Source organism: Melopsittacus undulatus, chromosome 4 (assembly GCF_012275295.1).
Source record: "Melopsittacus undulatus isolate bMelUnd1 chromosome 4, bMelUnd1.mat.Z, whole genome shotgun sequence".
Classification (NCBI taxonomy): Eukaryota; Metazoa; Chordata; class Aves; order Psittaciformes; family Psittaculidae; genus Melopsittacus; species Melopsittacus undulatus.
This window is the reverse complement of record NC_047530.1, coordinates 71,156,383-71,171,640: the sequence shown is the minus strand read 5'-3', so window position 1 is coordinate 71,171,640 and position 15,258 is coordinate 71,156,383. Positions and strand designations below refer to the sequence as shown.

At 46.0% G+C, this 15,258-nt stretch overlaps 1 protein-coding gene across 1 annotated transcript in view; it reads right to left on the bottom strand.

Moving 5' to 3' along the window:
• The window catches only part of PAPSS2 (3'-phosphoadenosine 5'-phosphosulfate synthase 2), a 29,536-nt gene extending 17,081 nt beyond the window's left edge, over positions 1 to 12,455 (bottom strand). The window contains exon 1 of the mRNA XM_031053395.2: positions 12,395 to 12,455. Within this exon, the coding sequence (XP_030909255.1) occupies positions 12,395 to 12,415 (21 nt within the window). The 5' untranslated portion in view covers positions 12,416 to 12,455. The remainder of the gene's footprint in view (positions 1 to 12,394) is intronic.
• Positions 12,456 to 15,258: the final 2,803 nt, after the last annotated feature.

Sequence of the window (15,258 nt, the reverse complement as noted above, 5' to 3'; positions counted from 1 at the left end):
ATCTGAACAAGCACATACTGCAAGACAGCTGGGAGGCAGAGATAAGTGGTGGACAGGGTTTAATCAGATCCAGGGCTGTCCTACTGATTTTATTCCCACAGTTTAACCTCATCATTGTAACCCACACATATTTAAAAGAGATAATCCAATTATCATCACAACACACTCACGCCTGGATATTGGGCCCCTGGCAGGGAAAATTTAGGGACACTGGAAAGCATTTCTTGTAATAGTCTAGATCAAAGATGTTTGGGAGAGGAACTTCTTACCTAAAATTCAGTCCCAAGCAAGGCTCTAAGAAGCCAATAAATGACCCAGCAGTGTCTCCAAAGAAGAGCCGTGCAGCCTCTGCCAGCCAGATGGTTAAGAAGGACACTGGCACACTCTCTCCTTTCCTTGGAAATGTACTGTTTGCCCACATGTGCATGACCTCAGCATTCAGCCCACCCTGCCTTACCTCATCCAGGAAATGAGACAAAGAATAAAGATATGGCTCCAAACCTTGTACCACGGATGCAGCAGACCAAGAAGTCAAATCCTAACTCTGCTTTTGGCCTTCCCTTCTACTGAACCTTTCCATGAGGTTGACAAACTGGGAGGCACCAAGACCTCAGATCTCTTTAAGATCATGCTTGACTGAGCTATTTCCAAATGTCTCCAGGCCTGGCTTCCAAAACAACCAAGTTTTTCCCCACTGCTGGTACAAGATGCTCCTCTACTTTGTGAAAGCAGGTTGCAGGCAGAGGCAGGAGGCTTTTTACTGGTGCTCATCCCAGACAAAGAGATGGACCCCTGAGACAAGAGAGTACACCATAGCACAGACCTGCTAGAACTCAGGAAACACCAGTGTTCTCTGCTCTGAGAGCTACCACTGCCCAGTTCACGGTGTCTGAGAAAGTAACCTCAGGGTTTTGTTAAGTATTTGGCCCTGAAAGGGAGCAGCTGTGCTTGCCCGCATAAACAGAAGGTTGCATGTGACTAACCACACAAGAGGTGTTGCCAGGGAGCATCTTCTCTCATCTGATAGCTAAATGCCTGGGGAACTGTTCCCAACCATTGCTGACATTTGTTAGGAGCAGAACCACTGCATGATTAATAGAAAGCACACTGGAAGAATATTTAGGCTTGTCCCCGTGAATTACATGGATGATTTGCCACCTTCCACTTGAAATTTAAGTACTGGTCTCTATGACACAAGGCAGCACCTTATCCTAACCTCACCTACCCATTTCTTTAGTCAGCATCTCTATGGGTCCATAACAAATGGGGTCAGGGCAAGAAACAAGTACAAGTGCCACATGCTATGCTGAGGGGTGGAAACTAAGGAGGAGAGCCAGAAGCTGAGTGGGACATTCAAAAGATCCTCAAAGTGCATACAGCCCTCTCAGGCCAGCTCTTGCTCAGCCATCCTTTGAAGGCAGAGCCCTCCAGTGTTGCAGGATGAAAGATTTGTCAGTAATAAGCAGTGCTGGTCACAACAATTACCGATGAGGTCTAAAACAATGTCTTTATTACACTCTTACTTTCCCTCCGCTGCTGAGGTAGTACCTCTGCCTGCTGTAGCTGGCCCAGGCAGGGTGTGAGGCTGTCCAAGAACACAGCTTATGGCAGGCTGCAGCAATATCCTATTCCAGAGAGGAACTCCCTCCTGAAAACACAGTGGATCAGCCCAAGAATGAAGCCAGTGGAGAAACACTCTTGTAGTGCAGTGCTATTAAGCACATGTTAGTCACACATCTGGCTCACTTAACAGGAGGGCCATCTTCACAGGAACATGCTTAGCAACCAACTGACAGCTGACAGGACTCACAGCCCTGGGGAAACCCAGACACAACAGTGAGGGTAGGGTCAAGACTCCTCCAGCTGCATTTTTATTCATAGATCTATCTCACGTAATCAGGAGTATGATTCCTTCTTTTTCCTAGGCGAGCACCTAGCCCTGGTTTGGTCCTGCAGCCTGGACATCTCTCCAGGAGGGGGAAAAAAAAAGGCTTTCAAAATGTTATCAACGTTTTCAGCTAATAATATTTGCAAATGGAAAAACAGGTTTTTAAAATTATAAAATGATCAAGAAGATTTCAAGTTTGAAGTCAAACACTTGCCTCTGGAGGTTGATCTAACTTACTGCTCAAAATCCCCTCCCAAATCCTGCCATCTTACCAAAAAAAACCCCAAAGAAACCAAAAAAATATCCTAACTTTTGTCCTAATAGTTGAATTTGATGTATAAAAATTAAGTTCATGGGGCTTTTCCTTAAATAATGATTTTCTTCTTCCAGGGCAAGTCCCATGGCTGCTCTTGCAAATGGGCAAGCTGACCTAGAGAAGATAAAATATCCATCACTGGTAAGGGGGAAAAACCTTCTGTGAAAGGGTTTTCTGTGCTGCAGAAAAGCAAAACTCAGAAGAAAACAAGGAAGAGAGGAAAGAGGGGGCTTTTGACTGTGGAACCAAAGATTTTACTACGATCATACTGAAAAATGATGGAGAAACCTCAGAGTCTCTGAAGTCCTGATTTAGCTCTCTTAACCTTAAGTCCATAGGCTTGTGTTTGATTCATTTCATGGACTAAGACAGTAAATGCTTCAAAATCAGCTTAATTCTTTTCCAGGGGAAATCCCTACCAAGATGGAGTTACCCTGGAAATTTTGCCCATTTCACTACCAGGAATTCCACCATCGTGGCGCAGAGCTTGGCTGGCAGGTCCTGATGGGGAAGTGGGACTTTTCAAGCACTTGATGATGCATTACTGTACTGGCCACCTTCCTACTTCCCATACTGTTGTCCCACCTCTTTCCTGCATGTGGAATTTGTCTCCTCTCCCACCACATGTATGCGAACAGAAATAATGCTGTGTTTTCTTTTTAGACTTAGCTGAGTAATACAGTGATGTGTCACCAAACACTCTGCAGAGGTTGCAGTGCTGGGGTTGCCAGCATTCCCTCACACCAGGCAGGATGCTGAACGGGGCTCTCTTTCTTCATTCAGCTCTTTGGATAAACCACAGCAGACCTCACTTGCTCCTTGGGAACCTCTGCTTTTGATGCTCACTCCTTTTGCATCACTACCTCAGCCCCTGTCCCTGCCAGGAGCATAACACAGGTGATCTGAAGGAGATCAGCAGAGACATCCGGGTTACCCAAAATAAGCAGTCTTTCATCTTGGAGACAGATGGCTGGAGATGGCAAACATTGCTAGCACATGAGGTTTTCAAGGTGGTGTAAGCTAAAGTGTACTTTTTCTTAACTCCCAGGAAAATACTTTTGTTTTGGTATAAATTTACATGTTTTGCATTGCCACAATACAAGTTTTATGCACTCCTGGCAAAAAAAGAACCCCAACCAAACAAGCCAAACCAAACCCACAACTAAACTAGGCTTATGTTCCAGACATCTTGTAAATCACACTGAGTTTTAGACTGTGTGACTTCACATCAGCAAGTTGGGTGTTAAAATCTGCCTTTCTGAAGGCACCCAGATCAGGCATTTCTTTATCTCTGAATTAGATGATGTCACTACTTTAATTTCCTTGACACAGGAAAGCTAGTGAGTCATCCTGCACTCCTACATTTTTGGGATGAATTTGCAAGGCCAGTACAAATGTTCTAGAGACAATCTTCCCATCTTCATTCCAGAAATCACAAGGGACACCCGCATGGGCAACAAATATTTGACAAACAAAGCCTCTCATCAGCTGCTAACAAAAATAACAATTTAAACAATAAATCCTTCCATGATTGCCCTATTTTTAATTTTCAGCGCTGTTCTGCTAAATTACCTCCTCTAAACGAACCCATTTAAGCCGTTCGGCTCGAGTTCATTTTGCAAACAATAGATTTGACACTGCAAAAGGAGAACTGCTTTGCTTTGATGTGTGGCATTTGTTACAAGGCTGCTCTGGATCATGCCAAGACTGCTGGACCACACTCAATGCAAAATTAGTTAACTTGCCAAAGGAGGGAACACAAATTATGTTCTTACTGCAGTACAGATAAGTTTTGGGATTGAACACCCACAGAAAGTGATCAAGAATGTCTAACCTCAGAGAATACCAAAAAGAAGGGAATTACATGACCAGAAGGTAAGTGACCAGTTAAAAAACACAGAGATGGTGTAGCCCCATGACCTCCACTGGCAAATCCAGTGCCCAGCAGTGCACAAAGCTGTGACCAACAGCCAGCTGAGCTGCTTTGCACAGTGCAAGGGCATCTGCATGAAACATGCTGCACCAAAACAGAGCAGCACAGCACCATTCCCATACCAGCAAGAACTATCGAGTACACAAGACCATGCTTCTCTATCTTCTTTTGGAGCAAACTATCAGGTTATGGAAATGGTAAACAGAATGAGTCCCTCAGATTCAGGGACAAGAGGGACAGATGACAAGGGTACACATTGTGACTACACATTAACTTCAGTATTAAAACCAATACCAATCAGGTAGGAATTGTATCTGCATGTAATTTTATTTCATTTTTTCCCTGAATATGAGATTTAGGAATTTAATTAATGGGTTGTGGTTCCCTATGGTGAATAAGCCACTGTAGACATACTGCCTCTTACTATGACAAGGGAGGCACCCTATCCCTTAGAATAGAGACAGACAGGACTCATACACCCAATACCACGTAAGTTAAAACTTGATGTGCAGTGTGGAGATTGTCAGCTGAACTACATTTTGTTCAGTTGTAAGATACAATCAAAACCATAAGCCCTGCTTTTCAGACATGCCACATGGGACTGGCTTATTCAGAGGGTCCTCCAATGGGTGCTAGGAGCCAACATGTCAGAGCAATATCATGTTTCATCAAAATCATTCCCTTTGACTGCTCCACAGATCAGTTCAACAAACCAGGACCACTGTTAACCTACGCTTAAAAAAGCTGAACTAGCACTGCTTTAACACATAACACAGTGAGCCACATTCAACTGTTTTGTGTCCCCATTAACTCAGCTTGCAATAGGTTTTCAAACTTGGAAGTCAACATCTAACCATAGCTATGAACAGGCAGGCAGGACACCAGCTCCAGCTTCTGCTAAGTGAGAAAGCAGCATTTCCTCCAAGCTAGCACAGGTTGAACTGCGCTCATGTTGTCTCTACAACAATAAGAGGACAGGATACCTGTTTTTAACATGCTCATCATATCCCTCTCAGGAAAGAAATCCTGGATCTGTTGAGAAGCTCTAGTGGGAGCCACAGAGGATCTGCATTTCAAGCAGCTTCATCAGGTTTTAAAATACATATTCCTGTAAAAGAACTAATCCTCTCGCATCACATCCCTACAGGACACGGTAGCAGCCTGCTGAAAGAATAAAGCTGGATGCTAGCTCAGGCTGGTGGCGCTCAGCGTCACAGCCACATGGTGCCTCTCCCTGCCCCATTCAGTATCCAGGCTGGACATGCAGTCTTGAACCTGGTATCTTGAACCACATGCATTTGACTTTGCAATGGTAAGTGGCTGCTAGCAAGCAACACAAGATCTCTCTCCACCTCAGCGATCCTTCTGAGGTTTGCGAAGTACAAAAGCAGCAGTAGGAAGGACTGCGGGAAAGCTCAGCCAGAAACACCATGCAGGACATGGTTAAATGGGGGAACTTCGCTGGGCAGGCCAAAAGTTCACTTGGCTGGAAAATATCATGAACATGAATTCATGGAAGGAAAGTTCATCAATGACTACCAGGAAGAAAGGCAGGGCCTCTGGTATCTCGAGTTGTAAATCAACAGGAGTTCAGACAATGGACTGTAGTGTCCCAGCCATAAGCTCTTCCCTGGCCCCCACTCTTGGCTGCTGCTGGAGACTGCAGACAGGGCCAAGCAAACTCAGTCTCCTTGGTCTTTCTCTTGGCTGAAGGCAGAGTTGCTTTCACAGTCATACAATTAAGCATGCCATCCAATGTAACAAGCTGCATGAGACAAGCCCAGTTGAGGACTCAAGGTCAGAGACATAAGGATGATCCACAGACACCATAATCCCCAATTTTACAGGCACAGAGTAGCAGAAAGTAAAGCAAACAGCAGATCAAGACTTGAGATCCCACAATACTTAAGCCCTCTAAAAATGACAGGTTTGAAAAGCAGCTCCCCTGGACTTCAGGCTGCACCTCCAAGAGCTCAATGCTCCTCATCCGCATGGTCACAGACCAGCTTTGCAAAGGTGGGGGCAGATGCAATGAGCTGCCCCAGCCACGGATGAGGTGACTTGTCCAGCATCATGCCAAAGGGCCGGGGCAGAAGCAAGCACACAATGGAGTCTCCTGCAGCAGCAGAAACCTCCTCTAAAATGAGGGAGTTTTCCCTCTTCCACACCCACTGGCAACAAACAAATGATCTCCCCATCAGAAGGGCTGGGCAAGCCTGAAAAATGACCTCTCACTGACACACTTCTTTGCACTACAATGGAAAGCTGAAAACATTTTGATAATGAAGAACACATTTTGTTCTGCCAGAGGCTGGGAAGACCTCAAGGTTAGGAAGTCTTGGAAATGTAGGTACAAATGGTGTGTTTTCCAAATACGCATGAGAAAAGCCCATCTCAACAAACCCTGAAGAGCTGCATTTACAGAGAAGCCATGTTTAAAAACAGAAAAAAAGAAAAAAGCCAACTGGCTCCCTTCTCAATCTCTGCTCTCCAAACAGGCCAACACATTTTGGCACCCACTCAGTAGATAAAGCTTTCGACACATATAGTTTTAACTGAGCCAAGCTGTAAGTAGACGAAGAAGGACTGCTCTGAGAGCGCCAGGAGGCAGCACTCACAGCGAGCTGATTTTGTCTTACGGGCAAAATCCTAACTTCCAGTGTGCCATTTTGTGACGCACATCCATGCCAAATGCCTTGACCAAGCTTTGTTGCATCTCTCTTTCTGTTAATGATACACTCCAAGTAAATTTTCACTTAGAAATTATTAAGCTGCCAGACCATTAAGGAACTATTTCTCACTTCCTACAGCTCTGATTCAGAGTTAAATCAGAGATAACCATTAGTTACCCTGCTCACAATAGTAGTAAATTAATAAACAGCAACCTCAATTACATGGCATTTCTCTTAATGGACTTTAAAGATACTGAAGTGTATAAGCACTGTGATCAAAGTACAAGTTCAAGGCAGGGCATATCTTTCAGAGCATTAATACAGGCCCTGCACACCACTTATCTTTTGTGGGCATGTACAACTGCAAGTTTACCTAAAACACCTGGTTTCAGATAGGCAAGGTCTTTTCAAATACACCCTCCAGGATCAACATCAGACCAGTAAAAAAAACAAGTGCAAGTATGCCACTGCTTATCTTGAAAGCTCTCCAGAAAAACAAAATCCCTGTGGCCTCAATCTAACTTTCAGCTGCAGCGCACATGTCTGGGTAGCATGGGGTCTTCAAATTCATTCACTGTCTTGCCTAAAACCACCTGTTGATGCTGCCCAAAGACAGCATGGATGGAAAGCTGTGCCTGAGTTATGGGTTTTGGCATAGATTTGTAACTGGCTGTGACTTCATCAGTGCAACCTGAAAACCAGACGAGGCTGGAGTCTGTATTTATCTAGGAGTCCAGCGACGGGACAAGAAACAACATGCTGATTCAAAGTGCTTTGACTCAAGAGCTGGAAAAATCACAGTTGGGTTTAGGTGCTCTGGCCACTAGCCCAGATGGCACCCACCATGCCAACCACCATCACCAGCAGTGCTCAGCTGCACTTCTCCAAACCAGGCCCTGGGAGATGAAGAAATATTGTGAAGAGCCGCTAGTCCTGTTGGGAAAGCAGAAGATTAGCCTCCGAGCACATGAGCAGGTATCATGCCTGACCTACCTGCCTGTCTCCTGCAAAGCGAGGAGAAAAACCCTTCAAAGTTCTCTTCCACTTTTCCATGTACACACCCTTCTACAGCCCCAGGAGGTGCTCTGACCATGCAGCTTCTTGTAAAACTTGCCCTATTTCTCCTACTGCCATGGCAATACCAGGGACACCAGAACAAGCCTCCCTGCACTTGGGGAAGGTCCACCAAGGTCCTCAGCTTGCAGCTTCTGGGGCTGGACCACACCAAGTTGATTATTTTGTTCAACACCCTCTGGAGGGCTCAGCCTCTCTGAACCATAGAAACAAAGAGGCATTAATATTTAGGAGCCTGAAACTTTTTGTGGCTTTTTTTTTGCTGAAATTCCCCAAATGGAACACCCCGGTTCCTACAGAGTACATTTAATAAACATGGGTCTGGCAACTGGCAACCCCACAGAACAGTGTGAGTGAAGGAAACAGCAAGGTGGGGCAACAGACTGGAAAGGTAACTTTTTAATAGCAAAGGACTTCAAAAGAAACAGGGCGAAGAAGGGAAAGAGCTATAGGAAACAACAGAAATTGAAATAACTGTGTATCAAGAGACTTAATCTGCTGACCTTTCTGTGATATTTGAAAAAGAGAGATCACTTTGAAAAAGTGATAGAAAATATACCAAATATACCAATATACTAAGCATGCAATGAGCAACTAGAAACCAATCATCGTTTACTGTCACAGTGCAATGAGTTAGGCACTGTGTTTCACAAAATAAATCACAGCTGTAAATGCAAGACTTTTGAATCACTGGATAAAACATCAGAAACACTGTCTTGAGTAATTCAACCCAGACCAAGCCGCACTAATTCCCTGAAATCACAGCTCTGCTGCCTGATGTAGTTGTCTGTGCAAGTGTGACAGTGATGAACTATGCTGAACTGCTTTGAACATAAACATCCTTAAAAATGTTTTGGTCTTTATGTTCAAGACATAAGTAAAGAATAAGTGTGAGAGGAAATAAACGCATGTTTGTTTAGGGTTTTTTAAGTAAACTTTATTATTTTGCATTGCTTTGCAATTAGATTTATGAAGCTACACATATGTTACTGCACAGCCTGTGATATCACTTGGTCCACCCTGTGCCTGCAGTTTTTCGACATGAGAATAGTTTTTAGGCAAAGAAACTAAGCCTTTTCCTATTTTCTCAGGGTAGTCATCTGTTTTGTATGATTTTTTTCTCTTTAATTAAAAAAACAACAAAAAAGAATAAATCTAAATTATTTGTGCGTGTTAATTTATCTTCAAATCAGACCACATAATCTGTGACTGTGCACATAAACCCCACACAAGCAAAACTGAACTATCAGAAGTTACCACTTTGTGATCCACTGAGCTATGGAAACAACATCACAATGAAAGCAAGGGATGCCACATGCCACGTGGTTCAGAGTCCTGGAAACTCTTCCACAAGACCAGACAGACGACAAACCTGTAACACCCCAAAAAAGGCAGCTTCAGTACTGGGCTTGCTTTCTCCCTTAAGTACCCAAAAAGGACATCCAAAGAGAAGCTCACTGGAAGCAGTGACTGAGGATGATGCTCACCCGCCGCCAGGGGCAGGACTCTGGCAGCCAGCTCTGAACACCTCCACCTCACAACATGCATTGAGCTGCATTTTCTACACACCCACAGGGACATGCAAGCCACGCAGCCAGTCTCTCTGGCGAGGGGCCAGCCCTTCCAGGGCAGGGCCATGCCCATGAGCTTGTGCTCCATGGCAAGCAGCTTCCACGGAACACACTACTCCTTCTGTACGCTCTTGCTTGGTATGGAAACGCTGCTCAGCGGGGAGAAGGAATGAGCTGCGGAAATACCAGTGACACCTCAGATGCAGAGAGAACAAGCTGCTGTTTCGACGGGGCTGAAAGGACTGCTCAGCCCTGAATGCAGCGCTGTGCAGGAGCCCACACAATTAACAAGGGCAGTCCCACAGCTCCATGCTACTCACTGCAATTACTTTACAGTGTACTTACTCCTGAGAGCAGGATTTCACGACTGGGGCACACAGGAGGCCTGTGTAAGGAACATTAAATCTTTAAGGTCATCCTTAAAGACGTTCTTGTCCCCCAGAAGTCAGCCCTGAAACTGGTCAGAAATTAATGCTGGTAGTGAGGTTTGTGAACTGAAGGACACTTCCCAACACGTAGAGGACTTCATACTTCTTGCAATATCATGAGTAGAAACGAAGGGAGCGTTTCCATACTAACCAGCCAAAGACTCCTGCACACCAAGTCTTGGGTCTCCAGCAGAATTAAGGTGCCTTGTTCATTTTCAAGGACAACACATGTAGAAGTAAAAAAAAAAAAAAAAAAAAAATAAAATTTTTCTCCTTTGTACCTTACCATAAGCTTCTATTAATAAATGGGTGTGCAGTTAAAATATCCTGAAACTACCCACAAACTCCAGAGAACATTCAGACTGAATTCATGTACAATTAACTCAATATCCAAAATGAGGAGCACAGTCAAATAACACAACCAGTCCATCTTGTAACAGCTACCACTACTGCACCTTTGAAAAGCTGACAGCTAACAAACATCACCAGCGAAACCCATTTTGGACATATTCTAGGACAGAGAACAATGCTGGAAGCAACCATCCCCACAAAACCTTGTCTGTGGGAGAAAAATTAACACATCACCCACATTGTGGAGAAGTGGTAAGCCCTGACATTTCATTTGTAATAAGGATTTTTATGAGTCATAACAATTCATGCTACTGGGAGAATGATTAAGTAAGGAGCATCAGAAGGATGAGCTGTGCTACTAACAGGGATCTCAGTAGGGCAAATCATTCTGTGCATCCCATCTTCATTTTCTAATGGCACCATTTTGGCTGTTGTAGCTACAAAACGTATCATGAAAAATTCACCACCATATTAAAACTCCTCTAAGCTACAACATTCAGCCTGCTACTTGTGGGAGCACATTGTGCTGTTGCCTGCTCCTTCGTTAGGCAGAATCTCTGATGCACTGCCAATGCCTCAACTCTCCTGAACCACACCGTGTAATTGCACTGAGAGCGAATGCAATTGTCTGTGTGTGTATGCTAATAACTGAGCTGATCAAGGGACCCCTATCAAAGTAAAATACCTTATCCCAGTCCTTTGGTACCAACTTGAGATGGCTGAAACTGAGGAGACACTGGGACTGCATTAGGAGCAAGAACTTCATCTATGCTCTGTGCAACACATGTCCCTGGCCATAGACCAAGAGGATCATTAACGGCGCATCACTGCCATTTCAGCATAATTATCAAAACCTCTTGTAATTAGTGAAGTCATACCTTTTCCCACTCTATCAGCTACCTAGCAGATAAGCACATGAAAATAAGCCTACAACTGTCAACCAGATAGCATCTGTTTTGACAGTCTCAGTACAAAGGTCAGCCACAATCCTGCTTATAAAGGTCATTTTTCCAGCCCAGGGTGGAGGCAAAGGAGAGAGATTATTCTGGAAGTTCACTAATGACTCTCTCTTGTCACAACAATAAACAAAATTCCCCTACACAGCTCATGTCTTGCATCCCCTCCCAGAAATAATCCCTAAACCACAGGTTTTCATGTTTCCAAGAACACCCTGCCTCAACAGGCGTGCTTTGTTAAGCATGGTTTTGGTTGCATCCCTACCCAGACAGATTACCAGTGTGCTCAAAACGCATTAGATCCATCTGAAAAGTTTACGATAAAGTAAATAAATAAATGGACCAGCAAAAGCAGCCCAAAAGACTTACATCAAGATTTCTTACGGTTCTGATCTAAATCCTGGAAAGCTTATGTGCAGCCAGAATGACCCAGACCTCACATCCCAAATCCAAGAAGTGAGAGAGGGCAGCTAGCAAGAGGAAAACGGTTTCTGGCTGTGACTGCGATTTGCAGTTTTAATTTCTAATTCCGGATATTACTATTTTTCTTTGCTGTACAGCTTTTCTGTGACCCCCGCTGGCTGTTGCTGCAGTGCTGGCGGCCGCTCGGTGCTGGTGGCGGCTCTCACCAGCGTCTCTCCCCGGGTGGGACCTGGGCAGAAACCCGACAAGCCGTGAGCGCGGCAGTGGCTCAGCCTCTCGCTGACTCAGCCCTCGGCCTCGCCCTGGAGGCTGCCGGGCGCCGCTCCCGGGAGGACCGGCTGCACCGGGCACCGCTACCGCGCTCGCCCGGTGCGCTGCGCGGCTCACCTGCGGGCAGCAGGGCTGTGCCCGGGGCACGCACCGCTCGCGCATCTGCACCAGCGCGGACCAGCCACAGCATTCACCCTCAGCGCCCTGCACCGTAACGCGGCGGATGTAATGTCCTCCTGCGAGGGGATCCGTGTACCCCGGCAGGAGAACGATGGGTCCGGCCCCGGCACCGAACAGAAGGAGCTCGACAGCAGCCGACGGGACCCGCAGGGGTCGATCCCCCTGGGGAGTCCACGTCTGCCCAGCGTTGCCCGCCTCGGGGAGAGCCCCCAATCCTGAAGGGAAAGCGGCAATGCCAGGAGCGTGAGGAAAGGGTTTGTCTTCTCAGGGAGCTGGACGCGCCCCACAGCCGCCGCAGCCCCCCGCCCGCCGGCCCCGCGCCGCCGTCCTACCGTTTGCTGTCGGCTCGACATGTTGACGGGCGGCGGGGCCGGGCTGCGCCGGGCCTATAAGGGCTCCTGCGACACGTAGCGAGTCCCTGGGCCAGCCCCTTTCGCCCATTGCCCGCCCCAGCCACCGCCTCCTGTGCCCCGGTCAGCAGCGAAGGGAGGCCGCCAGCCCCCGGATGGGTAAGGGGTGCCGGCTCCGAGGTAATGGGCGCAAGGGCCGGGGAGCATCGTGACAGTGCGGGGCTCGCCCCAAAGGACGAGTCACCTCGCGACCGAGGGGATAACAGGCAATGACAAAAGCTCCCAGCTCGATGGCTTAACGATGCTAATCAAAACGTCCCTTGAAATTCACTCTCTGGGGCTTGCCTGTCGATTTTGGGCTCAGCTATGGCATGGTACCTACAGCCACAGAGGTGACAGGCAAGCTGGCTTCTCCCCTGACAAGGCACAGAGAGGGGGAAAGATTGAAATAGGGGCGTTTGGCCAAGCTGCAGACCCCACCTAGGGGGTAAAAGGCATGATCCAGGCAAGGATGGGTCATGTTCTCAGGCAGCAACCACATGTGGATTTAAGCAGAGGGAGAGAAGGAAGGGGTTTCCACAAAAAATAAGTTGAAAAAAATCACCTCTGGAAGATAATAATGCCTTAAAAAGGTGATGTTATATGCTGGCCCCGAACTGGGTGGCCAAAAGAAAAGTTAGAAAGAAACTCAGTTTACTGCTAGATAAAGCTCAGCAGGTGAGGGGAACAGAAGCCCATGCCCTACAGCAGTGCCCCATATCCTCTAATTTTCCACCACTGGAAAAGCCCACATTCCAGAATATTGCTGAAGCAGAGGACAGACAACCTCCTGGAAAGGTGGAAGGAAATCACACTACATCCTTGGCATGGCCTGTCAGCTAGTGGCAAAAGAAGAAATGTTACCCATGGATGTGTGAATCTGCACCTGGAGATCCATGGCCTGATGGAGCATGATACTTGTCCTCTGACCACTTTCTCCTGATCACTACCCATATATCTATGAATCCAGCTCAGGGCTATGAGGACAGCTATGAAAACAGTGCTGCCTCTTTTCTAGAAGGGGAGAACTCATGTCTCTTCAGGCCTAGAAAACAAGCACTCTCTCTAGGTCCAATGTGCAGAGCCTGCTCTGAGCATGGGAGTTGTGGGCATCTCTTTGCAGCTGTTCATCACATGATCACCAGCAACCATGCATGTCCTTCACCATAAAAATACTCCCATTTCATCTCTATCTTTCATTCCAGCAAAGTTTAAAATGCTGGTGCCCTGAATGATGCCCCTTGATGGAAAAAGGAAAAAAGATGGCAGGAGTTTGCAAAGCTCCCTGAGATAAGTAGGAGAGGGACTCTTAAAAGATGGGAAACCTCAAAGGAGAGGTGAAAGGAAATACAGTGGAATAAATAGAGTTCATCAAATGAAGTCTTGCTGGAGAAAGAGCAGGGCACAGCTTGGGGAAGGAGGAACAGGTACAGTGTGAAGGAATTGGGTTGGAAGGAGGCAAGCAGCACCTGTTCACCCAGCTCCTCAAGCCAGGCAGCTGTTACAGTGCTATCAAGTCAACTAATCCCCAGCATAATTCCAGTTAAACCTTTGCCGTTACCTTTGGGCTGAATAATACCACAGCCACTTTTTCACATCTTTCACTTCGTGCCTTTCCTTAGACTGGTTATTTGATTGTCCACCTGCCATAAAACCAATACAGCATCCTTGGAAGAACAGGCAAACAAATCTGAACACATTATCCATTGGAAAAGGGTATCCTGGTGCAGGAACCCTCCCACAACCGTTGCCTAGCCACAACGCAGGCTACGCAGCTCCCCTGGAGGGCGTCAGGAGAAGGACACGTTAAATGACAGCCCATGGGTGCACAGCAAAATGACACGAGGGGCTCGGCCTTCCAGCAAGTATGGTGGCATCCAAGCATTATCCAAGGTTGCTTTGTCTGTTCAGCTGCCGCTCAGGAGAGACTTTTTGCAGTGCCCGAATCAGAGCACCCAGATTCAGCATTTCATCTTCTCTTTGCACACAGGTTTGGGTAAATTTGTTAACGTGAGAGCAGAACTGATCCAATCAACGTTGACCTGGCAGAAGTATATACCATCTCAGGGAAAATACAAGTGATTACAGATTAACCTGAGCTGTCACTGTATTTGTGTCTCTGCTCTACTGCAGCATAGGAGAGACTGTTATTATCTCTGATGAGCTAATTGCACATCTTAATTTCTGGAAGTATTTTTATGTGGGTTTTGTTGAGTTAGATAAAAACATTTAATATTCTCCTTCTGCAATTCCCATCCTTGCCCCCTTACCACATCACCTTTCCTTTGTGTATCTTCAGGAAAAAAAAAGGAGGTGAAAACATTCCCAAAAGACCAAAGCAAGTGGGGAAATACATTTACTGAAGAAAGAGTAGCAGCAAGAAGGGGTGTGCATAAAAGAAAAGGTGGAAAGAGGAGCTTCTGTCAAAACATGGACCACTATAAACCATTCTGGCCTGGTACACAACTAGTTCCAGTGAGGACATTTCTGCAGGAAAAACAGTTTTTTCTCATTAAAAATGAGCAATAGATAAGTCAGTGGAAAGACAGAAAACTTGTGTTACTAACAGCAAAAATAGCACTGAGAGCATGTAACACCTCCATGTTTCACCTAGATATCTATCAGCGAGACAGAAAACAAGTCAACGTTTTCTCCATTTATTGCATCATTCTTCATTTCTTACTTCATTGAAGTTATCTCCCTTCTAGGAATTAACTACTTATAACCTGCCTGAGAATTCAAGCAAATATGAAACATTTTGTGTATAAAACATTAAAGCTTTCCTCCCGTATCTTCCCAAGCACAAC